Here is a 23856-nt window from a genome sequence, read left to right on the forward strand (position 1 = left end):
GACTCTCCAAAGGTTGAATGCTCTCTATTCTAGGACTTTTAGCGGTTGATGTTTTGTTTACTTGACGATAAAGGATGTCCAGACACAATGAGCAAAGGAAATAAAACGGTAACATCCATTGACAACATTAATTTCCAATAAAATATTGTAATCTCAGTGTTTATTGGAATAAAGATATGTTTTTATTGCAGCTCGAGATTACCACGGTAAAATCAAAAGTCTGAACACAATATCTATTCTCAAACGAATGTCCATTTGATTTTAAGTTTTAGTTAAATCTTAAGTGGTTTAAGTTTTTAAAAATATTAGTGTTATAAATATTAAATAAATCTTTTTTTTTCATTTAAGTTCTTTGCAATCATTCAAACAGTTTAATTTAGTATTAAATCTGTTACGATTTCCTCCACAGCCTCCGTAATGGAATATCCTACAATCGTCTTTGTTTATATCGTAGTAGTACCTGAAAATATATAGTGAGTTATAAAATTGAATTTTCAACGCGGGAATGTATTTTTCAAAGAGGATAAGAGATTTGAGAACAAATATTTGTTACAAGTTTTAACGTCTGTATGTAAGTGTCCATTATAGTCCCTAGAAACGACTGAATGGATTATAATGAGAGGTATGTGAAGTGAAAAAAAAAGCAACTGGATATAGCTCATGAAATAGCGTTGAAGTAAAACCATTGTCCATCATGAATGTTATAACAGATGGCGCTGTATACAGTTTCATGATTATCAAAGTAATTTTCGTGTTATTACTCACATTCTAACCAAAGCCAAACAGATACCGGCGTCCTGTTGCAAAGCACAATAATTTGGAGTTTCTTCCTTTATTGATAAATATGTAGTTCCTAAAAATAACAGCGTTAAAATAGTTTTTTTCTACCATGAATGTTGCAAATCTTACAATGGTGTACTACTGTTATACGAGTGTGAGAGAGAAGTCGTGAACTCACCATGACAATGTTGTTCGCATATTTCCGCGGAATTAAAGTTATTTTTGTTGCCGTCACATCCGCTGTACGTAAAGTTAACGCACTGGTCTATTTGGATGTCGTAATAATATCTAAAAACATACAAAAATAGGATAGCAACAGATGTTCGCATCAAATACTGTTTTTTTTTTAAATTACTTAATTTATGAATTTTATATTGAGTCGAGTTATAAGACTAGTCATTTCTTCGTGTTTTAAATTTCTACTTTCATTTAAATCTATTGAAACCATAATTAATTACCTTGTTGTAAAATTGAAACATTTTCCTGTTTTAAATTGCAATTTACACCAATAGTCCCAGTTCCAAATTTCGTCAGGTGCTATATATAGAGATAGAAATTAATTAGAAATTAAAATTATGGTGAAATGAAGAATATATGTAATATTTTAACTGACAACTAACATATTTTTCGTCTATCTATAGCAGGTAGTTCAATTTGTGGCGCTGCTTTAAATAAAATTGAATCCATGTTACGTCTTTTCATAAATTTCGTTGTTTTCGGTATCGTGTGCGGTCGTGTGATAGCTGAAGTTAAAGTAAAGTTATACACCATTTTTCCAGTCACATAAACAACAACTAACACGAAAACTATACAATGTGCATGGAAATACATTTTTATAACAATTTACATGTTTGATTTTCTTGCGAAACTCGTAACACTAAACATTTTACAACACACATAAATGTTTTATGTGGAAACCAAAGAGATTCAAAACATATATAGAGTAGGCATAGTTGACTTCATTTAAAACATTTTTCAAATAATTTAGCGCTACATGGTGTTCGATATTCAAAATCATACAGAAACAAATAATTCTAACACTGAGAAACGCCTCGGCGTATCTTTGACATTCAGATTGTACCCGTACAGAAAAAGTACCAGTGAAAAAATGTTGTTCACTATGTCTAGTCTGTATACTTCTTAAATATCTTTGGTGTAAACATTTTGCATGAAACAACAATGGGAATAGTATTTTAGTCTAAATTGTATTTATCATATAAAGAAAAGATAAATGGGAGAGTTTGTTAATCTCATCGTAACACGTCAAAGATACTGTTAAATTACCATTGCTCGCGTACGCAGTAGAACGGTTAGATATGTCGTTGAGTAGCCGATACTCGTATTATCGGCTTGGTACGAGTATGTTCGAATGCTAATCGGATTACTAACGTTCATTTAGTTACGTAAAACAATGCGGTTTCTGTTCGTATAATTTTTGTAATAAGATGAAATTACATATTTCCGATATCGCTTCGATTATAGAAATTCACAACACACAACGTAACAGAATAGAAAAAAAATGAAGTATTTAAAAAACAAACATTTTAAATATGGTCGTCTTACTTAAAGTAGTTGAAGTTACTTACGTTAATGTCAAATCATTGTTTATGTTAAAAATGGGTCAGTTCCAGGCACGTGTATAATAAATATTGTAATGTTTTGTTTACCAGCTCTGTAGAATAAACGGATAAAGTTTTAACAACATTTTAATTATCAATCCCTACAATCCGTATTGTAACTCTTCTAATTAGGAGCAATGTTTCTGGATTAATTAACGGTATGTTCAAGTCGCAAGTTACGCTAATTATTTTTGATTTAATTAGTTTGTTAGCGTTTTTAAAATCAAACTTTAGTAACGACTGCAAAGTTCGAGAAGTTTTATCAATTAGGCATTGGAAGGTTTGTATTTTTATTCATCTTATTTTAATTTAGTTTAACATAACATTCTACACTATATTATTGAGTCAAGTTTACTAAATTGAATTGAATTTCGTCACATTTAAGATATTACAGTGACTAAGTTCCATAATTAGCCATTTCAGTGAATACAAAAAAGCGTTTAAGATACATAGCCGTAGAATCCAATGAATTTACGAGATTGGATTAAACTGATTAAGCCCGGCCTGATAGAGGAGCAATTACCGACAGACTCCGACGAGCTGCGACGGACTGCGAGACTGTAATCCCCTCCGTCACGCAAAAAACCTAATTAATAGCCAAGCTTTACGTTAATTAACGAAGATATTTCATCGATGTGAAGGATCGAAGCCTTTCTTAGTGACGCACTCAGAGTCTTTAAGCTATCTCCCTTAATGCGGTAAGAGTAATCCGCAATGAACTTTCCTCATTTAGTGACTAACGATTTTTTGTCCTGCAGTTAGTGTCCTTGGTGATAATCGAGAGCATAGTTTACGAAATTCAGTAAATGTGGATGTTTATGGCAGAAGATTATGACTTAAACTCCAGTAATTTATAAAGAAATCCATCGGGACACCGCACTGGGCTTTAGCTAAATACATTGGAGACAAAAATTAAACATACCTTTGTACTACAACTTATAAACAAATCCAGATATTAAATTACAAAAAGCAACATTCTGTGAACTATACCTTTCGTGAGTCTTAAATAATAGATTAAAGACGTCTATCTATATGGGTAGGTATTGTTAATTTAGGAAAAGTAGCCGGCGACGAGGCTAAAACTGATTAAGGGCAGGGAGACCGAGGAGCAGACGAGCAATTACCGCCAGTCTCGCCGGCCATAATCCCCGCCGCGAGGCAAAAACTTCTAATTAGCCGAGCTTGCTTCTTTAATGATGACATTTCATCAACTTTGATTATAACTGACAATATGCTGTGTAGTGACTGCAGCAGTTTACCAGATCCTATGCTATGATCTGTTAGAGAGTTAATTACGGTGTTAATTTAAAACTTTTTAAATATCAGAACTTGTGGCGCTTTTATTAAGTTAATAACATTCTTTCTATGTTCCTACCTTTCATCTATTTACCGTTAAATTATAGAGTACTGTATGTATTTGAGGTTTGAATAATCGTAAACAGTAATGTGAATGGAACGTAAAACAGTCATCTTTATGACATGTTCATCATTTAACAAATAATTTTGACCACATTTAGATAAACGTCTTTACGTACTGTTGTAAATAAAGACACTAATTTCCTTTTAAAGAACGTTAGTTTGATAAAATGCTGCCCTATTTCGAAAAATAAAATATGACACTTTCTTTTGTTAACAAACTGGAGTATGATTAAATGTGATCGTCGTCTTCTTACAATCTCACGATAGATTGATATTCTCCGTCGACATTTTAATTACAAGGCCTGTTATAAAATTTAATTAAGCGCGGCCGTCGGATGGTCTATTTTATTTGACACAATGTTGCCGGAGGATCAGTGGTGTCTTCATTAATTTTAAAACTAATATACATACTTTATAAATAGATAAAACCGAATAGTTTATCCGCATTGCGAATCAATGTTAGAAGCTATATTAGATATGTTAATTAAAAGATTCCTTTAACAAAATCCAGTTCTGGAGTAAATCCAAAAAGTTTGTATTACTTATCGTTTTTATTCAAGCTAACTAAAACCTAATAATTTCTTTTTAAATTTCGAAAAGTCGTTACGTCTTAAAATAATGAAAATGACACATGTCATCGGCCTAAACTCTACAAAATTTGTGTTTTTTATTTGATAACAACCATTATGACCTTTACATACAAATAAATCATTTAATCATAGTTAAATATTTATAATAATTATTGCTATTAAAGTTTAAAATTATCTACACAATAATATTACTGTAACGTTAAGACTGGACGAATTAGTGGAATTGGTTTCTAAATGATTTATTGTCAAATTTGTCAGAATTTGTGACTTTATAATGATTGAAACAAGTACTCCTGAAAATACGACGACTGATTTAATTCCTTTGACCACGGTAAGAAAGTTTTGTACATTTTTAAAGCCGATTGGTGCATCGTCGGTAAATTTTACAAACTATAAGACGTTTTGACAGAATTTGTGATTCCTATCACCCATCATCTTGTTTGCTGGGCGACTTATTTTGAAATTGTGAATTATGAATTTATGGTTGATGCTAAGCTAATATTGTCAAGGCCTCATTTCAAAACAACTGAGTAGTTCCAATTTTCTTTAAGACAAGTACATAGAGACTTCCTGCATATTCCATTATGGTCGAGTTTCTTCTGCGTTCATGATTGGTTAATTCCAGGACGTAATAAACGACGAGGATGACATCGCCCGGCCTGAAGCTACGTTCCGGTTCACAGTACAGAACGTCAGTCAACTGAAGGAACAGGTTCTATCACCACCGTGCTATATCCGATGTCTGCCGTGGAAGATTTTAGTCCTTGTGCGTAACACAACCACCCCTGACCGTCAGCAACAAAAGGGCTTAGGTATCTTTCTGCAGTGTAATGGCGACTGCGACGCTCCCGGCTGGTCCTGCTATGGTTTAGGCGAAATTAAACTCCTATCTTACAAGCCTGATGGCCAACATCTGTGTAGGAAAGTTCATCATATGTATCACAGGTAACCATTGGTGTTTAGTTATGGTATGAAAGTCCTTTTTATTTATTTATTTATCTGTAAACCAGTATCCACATACCTGGACTTCTGTTTCCTCTATTAAACTTTTAGCTAATCTTACTTAATATTAAAAATGCGGAAATTTAGACGGATGGATGGATGTTAGAGTTTTAACCTTTACTACCGAATGGATTCCGATGAAATTTGTCATAGATGTAGAGGATAGTCTGGAAGAACACATTGGATACTTACTTTAGTTTGTTGTAATTCGAGAAGCGATATTTTTGTTTGATTATATTAATTTTATTTTGTTAAAATTGTGTGTAGTAAGGAAGATGATTGGGGATTCACACATTTTATATCATGGAAAGACCTTTTGGATATGGAAAATGGTTTCGTAAAGGATGACGCGATAACAATAGAGGCACATGTGGTAGCGGAGGCCCCGCACGGCGTGTCTTGGGATTCAAAAAAACACACTGGATATGTCGGTATGAGGATAAAATATATCTCTAGTTATACTCAAAAAATCTTGGTTATTTTTAATGTTTTATAGCAATACGTAAACATAATATAAACAAGTATATTCCAGGTCTTAAGAACCAAGGTGCGACGTGCTACATGAATTCGCTCTTGCAAACTCTGTTTTTTACTAATGTGTTACGCAAGGCAGTTTATAAAATACCGACTGTCGGAGACGATAGCTCTAGATCTGTCGCCTTTGCTCTGCAACGCGTTTTCTTTGACTTGCAATTTTCTGAGAAGCCAGTCGCAACTAAGAAATTGACAAAGAGCTTTGGTTGGGAGACGTTAGATTCTTTTATGCAACACGACGTTCAGGAATTTCTTCGAGTGAGTATTTTTAATGATGAGTTTTGATAGTTGTTCAAGGAAATCGAATATCAAAAGTTAATTAAAAAAATGACATTACCACGATGACATTGTAGAAAAGAATATAAACAATATTTCAATTTACTGACTAAATAATGAAATTCCGATAAGGAAATCGTTATTGGCGTATGTTTTTCGAATATTATTTACTTGTCTATAAAATGAGTTTAATTCTTAGTTGATACTTACGTTTTTTATTTTTGAAAATACTTTTTCGAAATAAACCTCTGTGATAAAGTAAAATTTGAATATTTTCAGGTATTATTAGATAAGTTAGAGAATAAAATGAAAGGTACTTTAGTAGAAGGCACGGTTCCAAAGCTGTTCGAGGGGAAAATGACGTCTTTCATTAAGTGCAAAAACGTTAATTGCAGTAGCACTCGAGTGGAGACGTTCTATGACATTCAGCTAAGTGTGAAGGGAAAAAATAATTGTTAGTATGTATTCAGGAATTAAAACAAAATAGCTTTACATTACGTAGACACTAAACTACATTCACCTGAAAAAAATGAAAAGGTGTACTCATTTTTTACTACAAAACTACAGTTCAAACGTCTAAATTGTAGACCAATGTTAGCTGATTCCAGATCCAATTAGAATTTAGACACTTGTGACTCCTATAGATATAATATTTATGGCATAAATATCTCTTTTAGTGTATGAATCCTTCAAAGACTATATAAGTACAGAGACATTGGATGGTGAGAACAAATACGACGCGGGAGAACACGGCCTCCAAGAGGCGGAGAAGGGCGTCCGTTTTGACGAGTTCCCACCTGTACTGCATCTACATCTAATGAGGTTCCAGTACGACCCACAAAGCGATGCTTCTGTCAAATTCAATGACAGGTATTGTAAGGGTTTTTGGAATATTGTGTCAATAGATATCATTTTTTTAATCTATGTTTTTTTAGGTTTGAATTTTACGAAGAGATAAATTTGGATCCGTACCTCCAGGAGATCCCCCCAGTGCCGGCACATTACACATTACATGCAGTGTTGGTGCATTCCGGCGATAACCACGGCGGTCATTATGTTGTCTTCATTAATCCAAAAGGCGATGGAAAGGTACATTGTAACTACGACTGACTATATCCATATTACAATCAGGAGAATACGATTGGAAGAATACCTGATAATAGTAATAATAATAATCTCAATATTGGTTATGTTTAAACTATAGGAGAACCCTCTCGAGTCTTTTGTATAAAAATATTAATAAACATAATAGTGATAATAAATTATGACTTTTTCAGTGGTGTAAGTTCGACGATGACGTTGTGTCACGCTGCAGAAAAAAAGAAGCGATAGAGTATAACTTTGGAGGCAAAGAGGATGCGCCTTACTTGGCGAGACGTGCTACGAGTGCATACATGCTTATTTATATACAGTAAGTTCAGACACAATCAGTTCCGCTTATCATTTTTAATAAGAATCAGTTCTATGCTTAATCGAAACTCATGTGTGTGGTGTGAAGACTTTCTATTTGAATTTAATATGTTTTATAATTTGTAAATGAATTTTCTTTTAGAACGTCGCAGCTGAACTATGTGCTTCAAGACGTAACGGAGAACGATATCCCAGCGGACCTGTACGAGCGGATCAACGAAGAGATGAGATACGAGATGGTAAGAACATGTAAATATCGATCTCTCGCATGACCGACATGTACGTGTTTATTTTTTTTATTTCATTTTTTTTACTGTATGCAATTTTGAATTGCGCATTTCAGGCGGCAGAAAAGTAAAGTGCAGAAAAATTAAATCAGACACATCTGTAAGCTCCGCTAAGTACTACGCGAAGATATTCAGTGCATTAAAACAATTCTTCACTTTGCAGGCGTTAGCCAGCTCTAAATACAAAGGAAGATAGAACGAACCTCCATATACCGTTTTGTGATTGATTTCTTTATTTGTGTGTTTTTGTTGTTTAATTTTACTATTTTTTTAAATTAGCATGACGCCGATGGAGACAGATTTCGTGTAAATTCTATGGATATTTTTAAATCAATATAGCTGTTTACTTTGTGTATATTTTATTGTAATTATTTATGTGTTTCTGTTAATAAATATGTTCCCAAATCCAATTTTTTTGGTAACGTGATGGTGTATAGTACGAAATTTATAAATAAGTTTGAAGTATAAGATACTTTGACATTGATGGTAACCCGGATAGGGATAGAGTAAGCATAAAACATTTGATATTTGTTTATCAGCAGCTTTTTAAGAACAATAAGATAAGGCAGACAAGTAACCTTTTTTACAGCAAGAAGTGCATCTTTCTAGACTGTATTATATGAGTGTTCTTTCCCTTTTATTGGAATTAAATAATTAATTATGTGACTACCAATAGTTATCTCAAGAAAAAAAAACACAGTTTTTTTCCTTTTAATCATTACATTAAATAAACACGAAATACGTAAAATTAATTACTATTCATTAAAACATTTAAATCTGGGCAAATAGAACTTCTGATCTCTCGGATATAATTTTCTGTGCAGAAGGAAAGTAAGGGACTATGTTGATCCAGGAGTCTAGGCTCAAAGATAAAATACCCACCTGAAACCAAATACCAACATTAACGTGCGTTAAACAAGAACACATAGTTCTTATCCCAGTATTACCTTAGTATCCGCTCTATAGGAGAAGTAATGCGATACGCCACGGTTTAACCCTTGCAGCATGCCAAACGCGTCGCCGGCGTTAAGCGTCTCGTGTGTGGTCTCCGTTAAGTCAGCTCGCACCGAAACCACGGATACCGAGCCTGAGGCCACCCAGAACATGCAAGCCTCACTATCTCCTGCTACCACTATGTAGTTACCTTTGTCAAATATTAAAATATGAATATCGGCAATCATATTTATATAATATAAATATTATAAATTCGAAAGTTACGATGGATGGATGTTTTTTAGCGTTTGTAGCCTAAATGGCTGAACGGATATCTATGAAAATTGGCACAATTTTAGAGCATAGTCTGGAAGAACACATAGGCTACTGTTTATCCCGGGAATAGTTACGGTTCCCGTGGGATTCATTCATTTGGTTTTTTAATGTTTACCCGATCATTCTGCAACGGTTCAACATATCTTATTGAAATTTGGCACAGAAATAAAACAAAGTCTGGAGTACACATGGGATAAGATTTATCCCCGAAAAATATCCGGTTCTAGAGGTATACGCAACTTTTTGTTATTTACATAGTTATGTTTTCTAATACCACGCTTATGAAGTCGCGGGCAACAACTAGTTCTTTAAATGAAATCAAAGGTATACTACCCGTACTTAATCTGTGTGAACTTACCGGGAAAGAAAACCGTATAATTCAATGCTGCGGTCAACTGACGTAAAAATGGCTCCCCGGTTTCAGCGAACAGATAACAGTTCCTCAAATGGTGACCGAACATAGCGGTCATAAGGTCGCAGCGTAACACGTATGGAGTTTTTTCCATTAAATTTGGTAACTGTTGTTAGAAATAATAAGATAAACAAGACTTTTAAGTTAATATTTTAGATACTTCATGACTGAGAACACATTTCAACAGAACTTTGGTTTATTAAAAAACCTATTAATTTGGTAAAAGTAAAAAAAATAGAATTAAATACCTGACGACCGCGTTCGCTGACCCAAAGTTGTCGGACGTATTTCCAAAACTTTTTTAATTGATAATCTGGAATATTTAAATACAAAGTTTTTTTTTAACACCAACTTATATCTTACTTCTTACTAATATTAAAAATGCGAAAGTTTAGATGGATGGATGGATAAATGTACGGATGGATGTTTGTTAGAGTTTGTAGTCTAAATGGCTGAACGGATCTCGATGAAATTTAGTATAGATGTAGAGGATAGTCTGAAAGAATACATGGGCTACTCACTTTTGTTTTATTTTAATTCCACGCGAACAGAGTCGCGGGCGAAAGCTAGTTCTATAAACCTAAAATACTCATATAATTTTCGCGATAACTACTTTGTATTTCTGCTTTATACATTGAAAGGTAAAGTTAGATTGTAGGAAAATGAGAGCCTAGCACGAAAATTTGTGAAAAAAATATTATTATCGACATCTACAATGTTTATGACATTTGTGCCGTGTGCAACTTTCGTGCTAAGACCCCAATTCACGCTTATTTACACGAACGACAATGAAGTATTGAAACTAGATTTCTTACCCGATAAACCTTGATTCTTCAGCAGATCGATTAACTCTTCAGTTTTAATTTCGTAACTGTTCAAGGCATATTTAGTTGAATGGGCGATTTGTATCGAAGTGGCGACAACTATAGCCGCTAACATTTTCCCACAAATCAGACAGATCACTAATATCGCCATTGGGAATATATCGCCAATGTGAATCTCATCGCCACCGGTTCCAGTTAGTTCAGATATCACCAAGTATAGAGATGTCATGTAGTCCCATCGCTGTTGTGGTGTGTCCCTATAAGGATAAATTCTTAATACTTGTTTAAAAATATCCATACATCAAACTTTGTTTGGAGTTTCTTAGAGCGCGTGCACACCTCAAACTAAACTATCGCACAACTATTTAGTCGCACTATTCGCACACTACTCAATTTAAAATCGACAATCGCACAACAGTTATGCGATAGTTTAGTCAAAGTTGTGCGCCTGCTCTTAATTTTACTCACTCGTCGATGAGATGCATTTTTAAAGTCCTGATGAATTGATAAGGTGCTGTTGCGATTAGTGTAACCAGCCAGATACATGTAAATGTATGAATGAATAGTACCACCAAGAAAATTGTGGTCATCGACTGTGAAAACATAACATTAAGATTCAAATTCGAATAGATGGTATATCTAATACTGTATTTTAACCATAGAATTTTGTAAGAAAGCGTACGCACACCTGAAACTAAACTATCGCACAACTATATAGTCTGGCTTCGAATCCTATGAGCTTATGTGTATGTAAGCAAGCTACTCGATTTTTAGTTGAGAAACTAATCAGTTTAATTAGCTGCAAAACAACCGACAATCGCGCAACAGTTGTGCGATAGTTTAGTCAAAGGGATGCGCCCGCTCTAAATACTTGTAATGTTGTTAGATTATTTGTTAGTTCAGCGGCAGTCTTGCAATAAAAGTCATAGATATGTTTCAGTCTTAATAATTTAGTTCCACGTAGGTAGTGCATTGCTTTTATTGGATTTCTGTAATTGATATAAACAATAATTAAATCGTTAGAAACCAGAATATCGAAAAATAAATGACTAGAAATGTATTTGTATCCTTACGAAAAACAAAATCCGAAAAGCTCCAGCGGGAAATTGGCAATAATGTCTGTCCACACCCACAGCTTGTGTTTAAAATATCTGCGACGGCATTTAGAGTGACTCAATATTAACTCTCCATGTTTATTGAGGTAGCCCTAAGGATAATTAACATTATTATATGCAGGCCTTTCATACTCAATGTTATATTCAGATATTTCTATTTATTTAATTCAATCGTAGATCATTTTTGTTGTTAAGTTAATATTAGTATTGAGTTATTCTTAATTATTTTAAAGACGTTTTATCAAAATAGTCTTAACATTCCTTTATAATAAAATAATCTATAGTAATATTATAAAGAGGAAAGATATCTATTTTTAAATGTATTGAAATAACTCAAAAAGTACTGGGCCGATTTCAATAACGTCATCACCATTAAAAAAGCTAAGTTAGTAGTAACATAGGCATATTTACTGTTTTTTTTTAATTCCACGGAGATGACGTCACGAGCAACAGGTAGTTTTCAATAAATGAAAATGTTTAGAACATATACAAAGATAATACCTGATGCATATATGTGTAGATCTTCAAGTAAAAATATATATCGAATGCTGATTGAACCCAAAATATGATGTAGCAATCATTCAGTGTGACGAGTTCGTATAGAATTAGTACGTAGTTGGCTGTGGCTACTATACATGTTAGATATCCAAATGCCTATAATAAAAAAATAATCAACTGGAGATCAACTTACGAATATTTAAAGAAATTTGACTTACTTGAAACAGTAATGTGCCAGGTCTGAACAAATTTGACAAACGCATATAACTCTGATAGCTTATAACACTCGCTGCTGATTTAGACTGACTAATATTCGAATGAGAACTTCGCACTGATATTTGTCCAACTAAAGGAAAACATATAAAAATATTTACAATGAGATTCAAAAATGCATAGAGTAGGCAACACTTTACTTTAGATATTTTTCACATGATAGCTATTGATAGATCCTCAAAACCTCATGCCAATATTTTAATTAATTGCAAATAGGTGTCATTAACTAATATATAAACGTTTATACTTTATTTTGTGATACTGTTTAGTTCATTTTATTAAAAAATGTGGAGCTTTTTTTATTACATGTCAATACAACGACACGAGGTGTCGTACTAATACTTGACAACTAACATGGTAACTTTTAAAGTGAGTACCGGTGAATTTTATCGACTATGCCTACTCTATACATTTCTTAAATGTCTTTGAATACTTAACTACTATCTTAGAGCAGAAAATTAACATATACTAGTTTCGTGAGGGAAAGGCCATATATGACGTTGACGAGGCTAGTTTGAAGCACACTTATTATCAAAGAAACCTTACCTGGCACTTCAAATCGGCTGGAACCACTTCTAGAATCGATAGCTGAATCTTGAGATTGCAAATCAAAGTCGGAATCTTCTAGAATAAAGTTATTTAGCATTAGAACATTAGAAGTTAGTATTACTAAAACCATTTGAATATACTTTTTTCTTACGATTTGTATTAGCGAAACATTTACGGGTATCCGTTTTATTTTAAATACCTGTAGACTCATCGTCGCTGGAAATATCCATCGATATTGGTAGAATGTAATCTTTTGACACTTCAAACGCCTTTCGCAATGGTTCTTGTATTTTCGGATAATATTTAACTAAATTGAAAAATGTTTGACTTGGCAACACCAACAAGTCTAAGCTTCTACTTGCGTAAATAGCCACTTCTGAGCACGATGTCGATTGCTATAATAAACAAAATGCTATAACAATATTGTAAATTAAATAAAAAAACAAATCACTCGCCTACAATAACAAGAGACTTTAGTCCAATGACGTCACAGCGATGCTTATGAATACAAAAATAGTAGTTTGTCGAAAAATGTAACGAGCCTAGCGATTGTTTTGTTATAGTTAGCGAAGTGCATATATTTACCCCAGTAAAATTCCCAAACATACCACCGGGTCCCATACAAGTAATCATTTCGTTGTACGTACTTAACACATCAACCTGAAAAATCACACCATTGTAATGTAAAATAACATATAACCGATGTAGCAATAAGCTATGTAAATTAGAAGTAAAAACTTGTTCCAATTAAAATCAAATACTCTAATGCTATCAGATTAACTTTGTATAACATCTTAAAGATAGAAGATAATCTATACCTTTCCTCTGTAAATAATAAAGATATCATTCTGAACATCTTTGCATTGAATCACAGTGTCTCCTTTAAGGAAGTACATTTCGTGTAAATGTTGCGTGATGACTCTGATAAAGGATCGTTCGACTCTACCGAACAGAGGCACCTCTCGTAATGCTCTCTCGTACATAAACACTAACGTGTCTTCCATTAATGCAGAGTTAAGTCCACGACATATTTGCTATTAAATGTATAAGAAGAGTTAAAAAGGGATCAAATTACATATGTTCAAATTAACGCGAAAAACATCCTCATATTTTATTTGAAGCTTCACCTGTGCATTACTTCCGTTGGTTCTTTTCCAAACGTATTCGAAATATTTTAGTGTTTTCATAGTGATTGTCGGGTCGACATTTTGCTGGTAAAGGAAATCGGCTAAATCGCTTGTCTGTTCCTAAAATAAGTTGTTAAAATACATTTAAAATAATTACCATATTCAAAAATTCTAATGAAAAATGTAATAAAAAATATGTTGAGTATACATAAGAGTAAGAAGGACTTTAAAGTACTTACTGTGTGTTCCAGCAATGCATGGGATGCAGTCGATTGTGTGGATGCTATATATCCAAACATAAATGCGAAGTAAAGAGCTCCACTTATTTGTAGTATCATAGTTAACCAAACGTCCGCTTTATTCGATAGTACAATTGGTGTGCACCCGCAACCTGTTTCAGATATTCTACTGATAATTGCACATTTTATATAAAACAATAAATTTATAGACATACATAACATTACAATAAGATTTTTTCCTACTATAATATTGTACAGATAAACTGTTAGAAGTAAAGATAAATTATTTACCAACAAATAATTCGAACACCCAATAAAAAGTATGAATGTATTCCGTTATTGCATCTATAAAGAAAAATATTAAATGTTTTCGTTAACATGATAGAAACAATTATTTTTACTGTATTAAAAACGTCGTACTTCTAAAGAAGGGTGTCTTCTATACTTACATTTAATCTCATATGTATTGCCAGAAATAACGAAGGTTCTCGAACAATTGACTAAGACGTAATACGAGTCTGGAGGAAGGAACGGCTGACAGGCACTAATAAATATAAACGCAGTAGCAGAGTTGACCACAGTCGCAACAAGAGGCAAGAATTTGAACAACACAACAGCCTGATTTATTCTCATTATATCATTTTCCCAATACGAAAATGCACCCAATATTCGTGTTACCTGAGTAAAACAAAATATTATCATTATGTATGTATGATGAAATGGGTTAGCACGAAAATTTACGAGAGAGTATATGTACCAACATTGAAAGTTTATATAAGAAATCTACGCGAAGTAATAAATAAATCTCCTGAAAATCCAGTCAATGACGTTACGAATACTTTTTCGAAAATTTTCGCACTAGTCTCCCTGAACTTAGTTATCATTAAACGATATGAGGAGCAGTATTAAACTCACCAGTAATATGCGATTCAATCTATAGAGGTCTGTATCGGAATGTTCGTTTATAATACTTGACTGTAAATAGAAGATGCATTTAAAAAAACAATAACATTTTTGACACGGTTTTTAGGGAAATCCTTACCAATTGTTCGAAGGGAAATATGCTAATAATATCCAAGACGAAAGCATGCTTCAGATACCGTGTTACCGTCAACAAAGGATGTGTAACTAACAAGTAACGGTCATCATAGTACGCGACATAGGCCATTACGATTATGTCGATGTACAAAAACATATCCGACCATATGTAGCTGTTGCCATATTTATGTTGTTTTGTCTAAAAAATATCTTTAATAAATAATTACGAAATTCTAAAATATATAAACAATCGAATAACACTTACAGAAATGTTATAAGGAACAACTAAAATATAGTAGATGGCAACAACCAAACGTAAAGTGCACCAAAACTTTAAAAATATTCCGTGCGGCGTGATACATATTGGCAGAAATATGTATCGAATTAAACTGGAAATATAAAAGATACAATTACAATAAATTACCATGAATTTACATTAAAACTATTTATAAATAAAATTAATATAGTTATCCTTGGCGTTCCCGTCGATCGTTTGCTCCCTTTTATTTAAAAAAAAATACTCAAATGTAATATTCTGATATAAAAAAGTTGACATCGAACCTGTATATTTATTACATGTGTATATACCTCATAACTCCTAATTGTTCGAAAGCTTTTAAATAATGCGTCTTCTCTTCTCGATCATTTATAACAATGAAACTCTCTTTGATTTCTTGCTGTAACACAAATAAATTTAAAGATCTTTGACAATAAGCATACGAATTTATTGTTCATTATTTCGATTTAGATTTCACTCTACATTACTTTTAGTCAACTAGATAGACAACACAAGACAAGCAATAAGATAACAGTATTGGAAAAAGCCACTGCAGTGAGTTTTCTCTTACTACAGAAACTTGTACAAAAACGTTATTTTTTTCTTTCTTAAATAACAAAGATAGCGATACATTGCACAAATGTTTCGACAGTGGTGACTCAAGAGTAAAGTAACAGTTTTAATTGTCTTTGATTATTACAATTTTACGACCTACTTTTTTTTCATTTCAATTTTATTAATAGTCGTATATTTAAAGAAACTTACTGCGATTCTATTTGTTTTAGCATCAAGTCTACCAGTTAATGGTTTAGCATTTTCAAAAGATTTAGCTTGTTCACATATTTCAGGATCATGGAGAACCTGTAAAAATAATAATTCGTAAGTTCATGATATTATTGACAATAATTTCTCTGTTCATGTAATACTCTGTACCGTCATAACAATGTGACTGATGTCAGGAAAGATACTCCAGCATTGCACCAAAGTGCGATAGTCGAGATGCAATAAAATGCAATTAGTTGATGTTACCACAGTGTAAACCTGTACAAATTGTTCAATTAAAAATATAATTATTACTCTGTAAAGAATATAACATATAGTTTATCACGTAACATCTGAAAACGACTGAAAGAGTACTTTCAACGATAAGCCTACATTTTTTAACAGAACGATTGTAATGAGTGTTTATTAAATTATAAATATAGAGGATGGTAATTTCTTACTTTTGGAAGTCCATAGAGCATCTCAAATATACCGAACTTACTCCCAGGCCCACCATTGTTCACTGTCACTCCTTTGTAGCTAATCACTTTGCAATGACCCTAATAAGAATTTTAGATTAGTTACAGAAAACTTCAATTGTATTTATTTTTAACCCATATCTTGGCAATATATATAGTATATTTTTACAGTTGTATGAATGAATATATTACAAAACAAACATAAGGCTTTACAATACAAAACTAACTTTTGATAAAATATACATATCTCTGCCGATATCTCCTGCATGTTGTACGATTTCGTTATCAGGAAGTACAATAGTTTTGATGTTAGCTGCTACTGTTTGTAGGAAATCATGACTAGATTCCTGGAAATTATTTAGAAGATAGATAAGTGGTTTTACTACGAAATTTACGAATATGTATAACTATATATCATGTCAACTAACATATAGAATTTTTATTTAAAAATAGTTTTGTTGTTTAAAAAATTATAGAGAATAAGTTTTAAAACATACTTGAAATAATGTACAGCACAGCAATGTGTCCACCATTTCTACAGATAGTATTTCTTGTTGTAAATTCGGAGATATGTCTTTGAAAATTTCATCCGATGATACAGCGTTATTGTAATACCTGAAATGTAAAGAATGTAAAATTCCTTCTGAATGTAAAATAACTTCAAAGTGTAAAATTACAACAAAGTGTAAAATGTAAAAGATTACAATAAATAAACAAATTACCATTGTACACAAAAGAATTTTTTAACCCGAGCTTTAATTTTACTGCTCACGTGATTAACTGTTAGAAAATAAAATAATTCTCGCATTGATTCCTGTAAAAATAAACACTCAATTAGACCTTGTAACCGTCGGCTTCTATGGCGTATTAACTTTACAAAAGCATGAGGTGCAATAGAACAGATAACAATATGTTTCCATACAGTTGTTTTAGCAGTGAAAATCCAAAGTAATGGAAATATAAAATATAATTCTTACCTTGAATTTTAATTTTCGTTGTGTAAGAAGTAAATAAATGCTACAAACTTTGGCAATGTAAAAACAACCCAAGTACGATCCAGCGATTAGCAAAAAAGTTACCTGAAAAATTAGTAATACACCCTTACTCTTATTGTATTTGTTTTTGACAAGAAATGAAATTATAATTATTGAAATTTTAGGTCGAGTTTTTTTTTTCACTTCTCGGATTGCAAAGAATTCCATACTAAATTTTACCTTTATATTGTATAATTTTAAAATCAATTTCTACGTACAAATAAGAGATCTCTTATTCCTGGTGCTAAGTCCGAAGTTCCACTGCCTGTAAAAATTGATGTCCCAAAGTCGAGTGCGGTTACTATAGGCTTTTCGTGCTTAGCATCGTTTGTGACGAAGATCTTAGTCTCCCAGTAGATTAACTGAGACATCCATGACCTCTGGACAGAGTTTAAATCAACAGTGTTAGGAGAAAAGGAAAAATAAATATATATGTATATATTAAGTGTACTCACATCTATACACAATTTCTTAGGACAAGCGATGAGGTAGAGCAGACATCCAGACCAATAACAGGAGATTGTTATTAGTAGAGCATACTTTATCAAGCAGATTAACTGTAGGAATTGTTAATTATTATTATTTATCAAAACATTGCAACGTATGGATTCAAAGAAAAAACAATCTTATCTTAACTAGAAATAAAGATGCAAATATTGAACTGTACATTTGTTTACTTGTTTTTAATTGGTTATTACATTATGCAAGAAAATTGCTATAATCCCGGCTGAATATTAAAACAAAACAACCTTTTTCAATCCATAATTAATAGAGTTTTTGTATCATATAAAAGTTTGTTAGGTTAATTATTTTGTAATAAACGTTCTTACCCTGACGCTAACATTGAAATTATTTTCCCATTTGGAGAGGTAGCTCCAAATATGCCAAACTTGAAGAATCGGTAGCATTACCACTAACTGACTTAAAATTGATTCCCTATTAGGATCAAGAGTATCGGTAAATATATGCAAAGGAAATAGTGACAAAATATCCAAGTAAAATCCTATAGTTGCCATCTTTACTTCGGCTATGTCTTTCACTGTGTCCTTTATTGTATTCTGAAAATAAGAAATCATAATAACTATATAAAAGTACCTACACTTTATAAATATATAGTGATTGCAAAAAGACTCAAAGAGAACGAAAAAAATTAGCGAAGTAAAACTTACAAGTTGATAAAGTTAACAGTGGGGTAATCGTAATTAGCACATTTTTAAACTCTAAAAGTAAAAAAAATGTTATTATTTAGACAATGTAATGTAGCATACCTTATCAACAACAGCTGTAGTCAATTGTATGTAAATATTTAATAATAAACCAGTAAACACAACTGTACTCATAACTTTCTCCCAACTTTTCTCTTTGTTACGAATTTCTATGTAAGGTGACATTATGCACACATACATGATCATACAGAAATGAGCTATATCAAACATTAAAGTCTGAAATTAAAATACAATATTATTTGTAATCTAAAATCACCTGTATCTCACAAATTAAATTAGAAATTCGTTGTTGACGTACAAAATCAGTATTAGGTTCAAGTATCCATGGAAATTTTGATTTAAGGCAAATTGTTGGTTCGTCCATTGTGGTCACGTTATCAGAAATTTCATAAAGTTCCAAGTACTCAGTTGTGAACTTTCTTTGTCGTTCGTTATTTTCATCTACAAATAGCAGGGATTAAATTAAATTGAATTCTGAAAATCGCTATCAGATTGTACAGTAAATATCATTTTTCTATTACTAAATATATTAACAATTCTATTATTTACCTCTGTAATATAAATGTGAATCATCAACAAATGTTGAATCTTCCTCTTCTAGACCTGATAAATGCTCTTTGAATACCTTCATAGGTCTGTAGCGTGTTCTAATAAGTCTTGAATCACCCTTATCATATTTCGTTATTGCTTCCTAAAATGAATTTTAGTACATATCCCATAGAGTGATGAACACGTAGTTTATTCGATTGATTTGAGGACCCGACTTGACGTATTTTAAATATGTTTTTTACAAGGTAGAACTATTTAGTTTGATAAATGTATGAAGTATGTAAGAATGTTTTAGTTTCTTGTAAGGTAGTACGACATATGTGTTAAAACTTTTTAAATCTTATAGTTACTTAATATTTTAAATAAAATTACTTGTCTCCGTCTTGAGCTTGAAAGTCGACTTTCAACTTTGTTCCTTATCTCTTTCAGTTTAACAGGATTTTCGTTCATTGTTCTTAAAAATTCCGTTCGTCGTAGCACCTTAAACAAAACGTTTGATAATTTTATTACAGACGTTCATAAACTTACAAAAGTGTAATCTAATTTAGTAATTTACTAACCTGTAATTCTACATATGTCGCAGCCTTTATAGTTACTTTCGCTGGAATAGAATAGAATAAACATATCTCTCCTAGAACCTACAAAGATCCAGACTAAAAACGTTAACAACGGTTACCAAAAAAAAAAATATGGACCTTATATCCATTATCACAATGTTTAAATGGCTACAAAGGGCGTCGCTTAGTGTAGATTTAGTACGATATTTATACTAAGGGAATCATTTAGTAACCACTTATCTATCACACAAAATGAGTATGGCAGTTGATTTACTAACGGTTCCTTCTTTAAAAGCGATCATAGGACTTTCATCATCTTCGTCAGACAATAACTCTAAGACTCCCTTTTTAATCCATATCATTCCTCCTTTCACTACGCCTTGACACCAGATTTGCTGACCACTTAGATATATCTCGTGTCTCATTAGTAAGGATACTTGACGCATGAATGCTTCATCTAGAAATGAAACAATAAATTTAATGTTAAGGAAAATTATTCTTAATAATGAGTTAAGTAAGTAGTATTTTTAAAACCTACTAACATCACGGCGAAAGATAACATTTTGATTGTTAAAAGAATTATTAAATCGGTTCAGTAATTTTCTGCCTACCAAACCTTTTTCGAAACCATTTAAGACATTTTGACAACCTCGAAGGTTAAGTATGTGGAGTTATTTCGGAAAACACGATTACTAGATCGGTTTACATTTTCAGTATTTAAGTTTAATAAATGTAGGCTTACCACAATCTCTAAACAGCATTGTATCATGGAAATGACCTACGTTAATATCAAATATAAGTTCCATTTGTAAGGAAGTCGGTAACTGGCGAAAGTAATTCGAGCTCAGAACACCGTCTTTCATTTTCCATAGCTGAGTCTTGTACCTTTCTGTCTGTTCAGTTAAGGCAGTTGAGGCTCCGCGCAATTTTAAATAATTAATCATGTGGTGATACTGTAAAAAAACGCCTATTACTAGGAAGGCAAGGTTATGGCGAATCAGTATTGCCATCCTGCTCTTTATTAAAATCAAAACAAAGATAGCAATATTCTTATTGAAATACGACATATGAAATTCAAGTGTGTATTTTTATATTTCATCGGCATGCTGACAAAAAGGGAATACTCCTAAGGTTTCTCCTTAGTTGCACAGATAAACACAACTATGCTAATTATTTTTAATGAATCAAAGCGCTTTACTCACTCTATCTACGAATGTAAACCATCGTCGTTGTTTCAGAACCATTTCCCATGTCAGATTTCCAATGAATTGATAACGCAGGAAAACGCAACCGAAAAGCATTAAAAATGATGTAAGCAATTTTTCACTCGCACTCTGCAAATATGTAATTTCTGTAAAATTACTCATATTATCATCATGTTTTATTTTATTTTTTCTTAACAAATTACCACTACATCTCATAGGTACTTTAAAAATGATATAGACTGTAACTACTGGTTTATATTACTATTATTATCCTTACCAGAGGAAAAGAGTCGCCAAATATGACATTAAATAATCTACAAGTGCAATAATACCAGCAACGCCCGTAACTGAAACAAATATCATTATTAGAACATTGAATTTCATTATTTTTTAGGTAATGCAAGCACTGGATTTGTAATCGTCCCGTCCATTCACATGTCCCTGGTTCAAGTCCTTTAATGTGGTTAAGAACTTGGTTTTGTACTTCAATGGTATGTTATTTATTATTTAGCAATACTCACCTATTAAATTGCAATTTCTTTCTATTAACATGTTCGGGATAGCCTAGCTTATGCCATTCCTTCATATCTGATCGTGTGGAATGCATCGAGTACCAGAGGCACGTGCTTACATGCGATAGCAAGATCACTGATAGAACATGCTCTATAATGTATACTTTCATACGAAAACTCCTCATCTAAAACATTAGTTTATATTTTAATATGTAAAGGGAAAACTATCTTCTATTATATCTCTTCTATCAAGGTAAAGAAGCCAATATTTAATCACCACATATTATTGGAGTAAATACAACTTACAAAGTAAAAAATAATAATAAACCTACACAAACACTAGCTTTTTTCATGTATTTGTCGGGGTAGTCTATATCCATGACGAACACCGAGCACAGGTTGGGCGGCCATCTTGAAAAACTGTCAGTACGATTTGAGTCGCGATATGGTGCGCAAGAGGCCACGTGCTCGGTGGTTGTCAATTAAATATCTTAATACAAATGTATCGTAACGATCTTGTTATAATTATTTATTGGAAATAGGTATTGTAATATTGAGGATTATAAGTAGACTAATTATGAAGCCAATTAATTTGTTAAAATATCTGAGTTCTACGCCTACAACAAAATGACACAAGTTACCCGAAAATGCGTTAGATACTTACACTTACAGTTTCTTTGATATTTGTGAAAAGAACATACATTCTATAAATTCTTCCAACACCTAACCAACTACCGATTGCTGCTAAGTATTTATATTTAAGGTTGTATTTAACTGGAAATAAATTAGGACTTAACTTAAACACTTATCTGTCGCACAAACAGTTGGTTACTGTAAGTTAAAATATCCCTTAGTCAAGATTTGTCATACTAAAACTACACCGAGTCACTAATTACGAGTACAGTCACTGCGGCAGTTAGTTGTTTATAAGTTTTTTGGATACTTACAAATAATAGACAATGGTGCTAATGATATGACGTCATAAAATAGTAAGACGTAATTTCTTTTATATACTCTCATATGGAGTCTTACTAAAGGCCAAAAGGCGTGAAGCAAATGCAAGATGACGTCAACCATAAACAAAACTTCAGCTATAATAAGTGAAGCTTCCAATATCAACCATGACCTCTTCATATAATAAACAAGCAATAGATGAATGACAAATTTGTACATAATCAGCACCAGTGTAAATATCTATAAATAATTATATTGGTATTAATCGTGTGTAGTAAACAACAGTCTTGTATTACATTTATAGATATAAAAGAGGACATACCTGCCATGACAATTTCCAAGGAAGGTCAAGCATAAACCTTGTTATGACTCCGATACGGCCATTCCATAAAAACTTACCCTTGAACCTGTTTAGTTTCATTTTGGTTTGATGTAAACTCATATGACTTATTGCCGTATTTGCATTTAAAGAAATTGTCCTGAAGAAAAAGTTACGAGGTAATTTTCATCCATTTTATGTATGAATTTTATTCAATAAAATTCTCACCCGGTTCCGATAGTTCCTAGAGAAGGTTCGCTGAAGCTTTTCTGCATAGTGTCTTAAATTATAATTATTTAACTTGTAGACATATTAATGCTGTCGTAACCTACTAGATTCTACTTCCCATATTCTAGTTGGTTCGTTTGCTATAAAATGGAGGCAAAATTAAAAAAAAATCACACTTTCTGACTGGTCACGGTTTACATATTTTTCCTTCCTATTTGTAACTGGCTGCTTGTTTTCTACGTCATATTACATTATTGTATCTCAATAATTGAACATAAACTAAGTAAATTCTTGTTTCAGATTTTATTTAATTAATATTTTTACTCTTCTCTTAGTCTTACTAATGTTATAAATGCGAAAGTTTAGATGGATGAATAAATGTTTGTTAGAGTTTGATGCTTAAACGGATCTCGATGAAATTTGGTATAGATATAGAGGATAGTTTGGAACAACACACAAACTACTTACTTTTGTTTTTTTAATATCCCTAGTG

At 32.4% G+C, this 23856-nt stretch overlaps 3 protein-coding genes across 5 annotated transcripts; 1 reads left to right on the forward strand and 2 right to left on the reverse strand.

The window, feature by feature from the left end:
- Positions 1 to 339: 339 nt before the first annotated feature.
- On the reverse strand, positions 340 to 1551 carry LOC106106863 (kunitz-type serine protease inhibitor A-like). Its single transcript, XM_013287523.1, has 5 exons — positions 1401 to 1551; positions 1239 to 1317; positions 959 to 1068; positions 766 to 853; positions 340 to 460 (listed from the first exon to the last, which is right to left on the reverse strand). Exons 1-5 carry the CDS (start codon positions 1549 to 1551, stop codon positions 340 to 342), a joined length of 549 nt encoding a protein of 182 aa, XP_013142977.1.
- Positions 1552 to 4509: 2958 nt separating this feature from the next.
- Positions 4510 to 8274, forward strand: LOC106107049 (ubiquitin carboxyl-terminal hydrolase 7-like). Of its 2 annotated transcripts, none has more exons than XM_013287730.1 (10): positions 4510 to 4739; positions 5034 to 5353; positions 5678 to 5841; positions 5943 to 6202; positions 6500 to 6674; positions 6898 to 7090; positions 7156 to 7309; positions 7498 to 7631; positions 7773 to 7879; positions 7974 to 8274. In XM_013287730.1, the coding sequence occupies exons 1-10, from the start codon at positions 4683 to 4685 to the stop codon at positions 8111 to 8113; spliced, it is 1704 nt and encodes a 567-aa protein (XP_013143184.1). In that variant the 5' UTR covers positions 4510 to 4682; the 3' UTR covers positions 8114 to 8274. The 2 variants fall into 2 exon arrangements, with proteins under 2 accessions (XP_013143184.1, XP_013143185.1); XM_013287731.1 differs by having other exon boundaries at positions 4511 to 4739; positions 7773 to 7869; positions 7974 to 8080.
- Positions 8275 to 8631: 357 nt separating this feature from the next.
- Positions 8632 to 23471, reverse strand: LOC106107482. Of its 2 annotated transcripts, XM_013288351.1 has the most exons (46): positions 23364 to 23471; positions 23139 to 23295; positions 22810 to 23056; positions 22527 to 22636; positions 21872 to 22047; positions 21628 to 21697; positions 21348 to 21479; positions 20888 to 21098; positions 20424 to 20602; positions 20149 to 20226; positions 19961 to 20068; positions 19589 to 19730; positions 19338 to 19480; positions 19082 to 19255; positions 18644 to 18871; positions 18269 to 18370; positions 18032 to 18193; positions 17757 to 17858; positions 17502 to 17593; positions 17277 to 17394; positions 17007 to 17126; positions 16762 to 16860; positions 16472 to 16579; positions 16304 to 16399; positions 15850 to 15938; positions 15527 to 15650; positions 15266 to 15460; positions 15139 to 15198; positions 14673 to 14901; positions 14515 to 14568; positions 14224 to 14375; positions 13985 to 14104; positions 13676 to 13891; positions 13443 to 13517; positions 13057 to 13252; positions 12855 to 12932; positions 12254 to 12381; positions 12039 to 12191; positions 11496 to 11629; positions 11294 to 11411; positions 10891 to 11015; positions 10414 to 10679; positions 9847 to 9911; positions 9545 to 9704; positions 8865 to 9061; positions 8632 to 8799 (listed from the first exon to the last, which is right to left on the reverse strand). In XM_013288351.1, the coding sequence occupies exons 1-46, from the start codon at positions 23408 to 23410 to the stop codon at positions 8689 to 8691; spliced, it is 6246 nt and encodes a 2081-aa protein (XP_013143805.1). In that variant the 5' UTR covers positions 23411 to 23471; the 3' UTR covers positions 8632 to 8688. The 2 variants fall into 2 exon arrangements, with proteins under 2 accessions (XP_013143805.1, XP_013143804.1); XM_013288350.1 differs by lacking the exons at positions 8632 to 8799; positions 8865 to 9061; positions 9545 to 9704; positions 9847 to 9911; positions 10414 to 10679 and having other exon boundaries at positions 10881 to 11015; positions 12855 to 12929.
- Positions 23472 to 23856: the final 385 nt, after the last annotated feature.

This window comes from Papilio polytes, unplaced genomic scaffold, assembly GCF_000836215.1.
Source record: "Papilio polytes unplaced genomic scaffold, Ppol_1.0 DF822067.1, whole genome shotgun sequence".
Lineage (NCBI taxonomy): Eukaryota > Metazoa > Arthropoda > Insecta > Lepidoptera > Papilionidae > Papilio > Papilio polytes.

Bases quoted from the DNA above. Each gene is read 5' to 3' on its own strand.
- LOC106106863 (XM_013287523.1), bottom strand. From the start codon at position 1,551: ATGGTGTATAACTTTACTTTAACTTCAGCTATCACACGACCGCACACG. The intron at 854-958 runs GTGAGTTCACGA...TGTTATTTTTAG, and splicing joins ATGCGAACAACATTGTCATG to GAACTACATATTTATCAATA. The intron at 461-765 runs GTGAGTAATAAC...ATATATTTTCAG, and splicing joins TGTTTGGCTTTGGTTAGAAT to GTACTACTACGATATAAACA.
- LOC106107049 (XM_013287730.1), top strand. From the start codon at position 4,683: ATGATTGAAACAAGTACTCCTGAAAATACGACGACTGATTTAATTCCT. The intron at 5,842-5,942 runs GTATGAGGATAA...AGTATATTCCAG, and splicing joins AAAACACACTGGATATGTCG to GTCTTAAGAACCAAGGTGCG. The intron at 7,091-7,155 runs GTATTGTAAGGG...ATGTTTTTTTAG, and splicing joins TCTGTCAAATTCAATGACAG to GTTTGAATTTTACGAAGAGA.
- LOC106107482 (XM_013288351.1), bottom strand. From the start codon at position 23,410: ATGCAGAAAAGCTTCAGCGAACCTTCTCTAGGAACTATCGGAACCGG. The intron at 20,069-20,148 runs GTTAGTAAATTA...GTTTTGTTTAAG, and splicing joins CGACATATGTAGAATTACAG to GTGCTACGACGAACGGAATT. The intron at 9,705-9,846 runs GTATTTAATTCT...TTCTAACAACAG, and splicing joins TCAGCGAACGCGGTCGTCAG to TTACCAAATTTAATGGAAAA.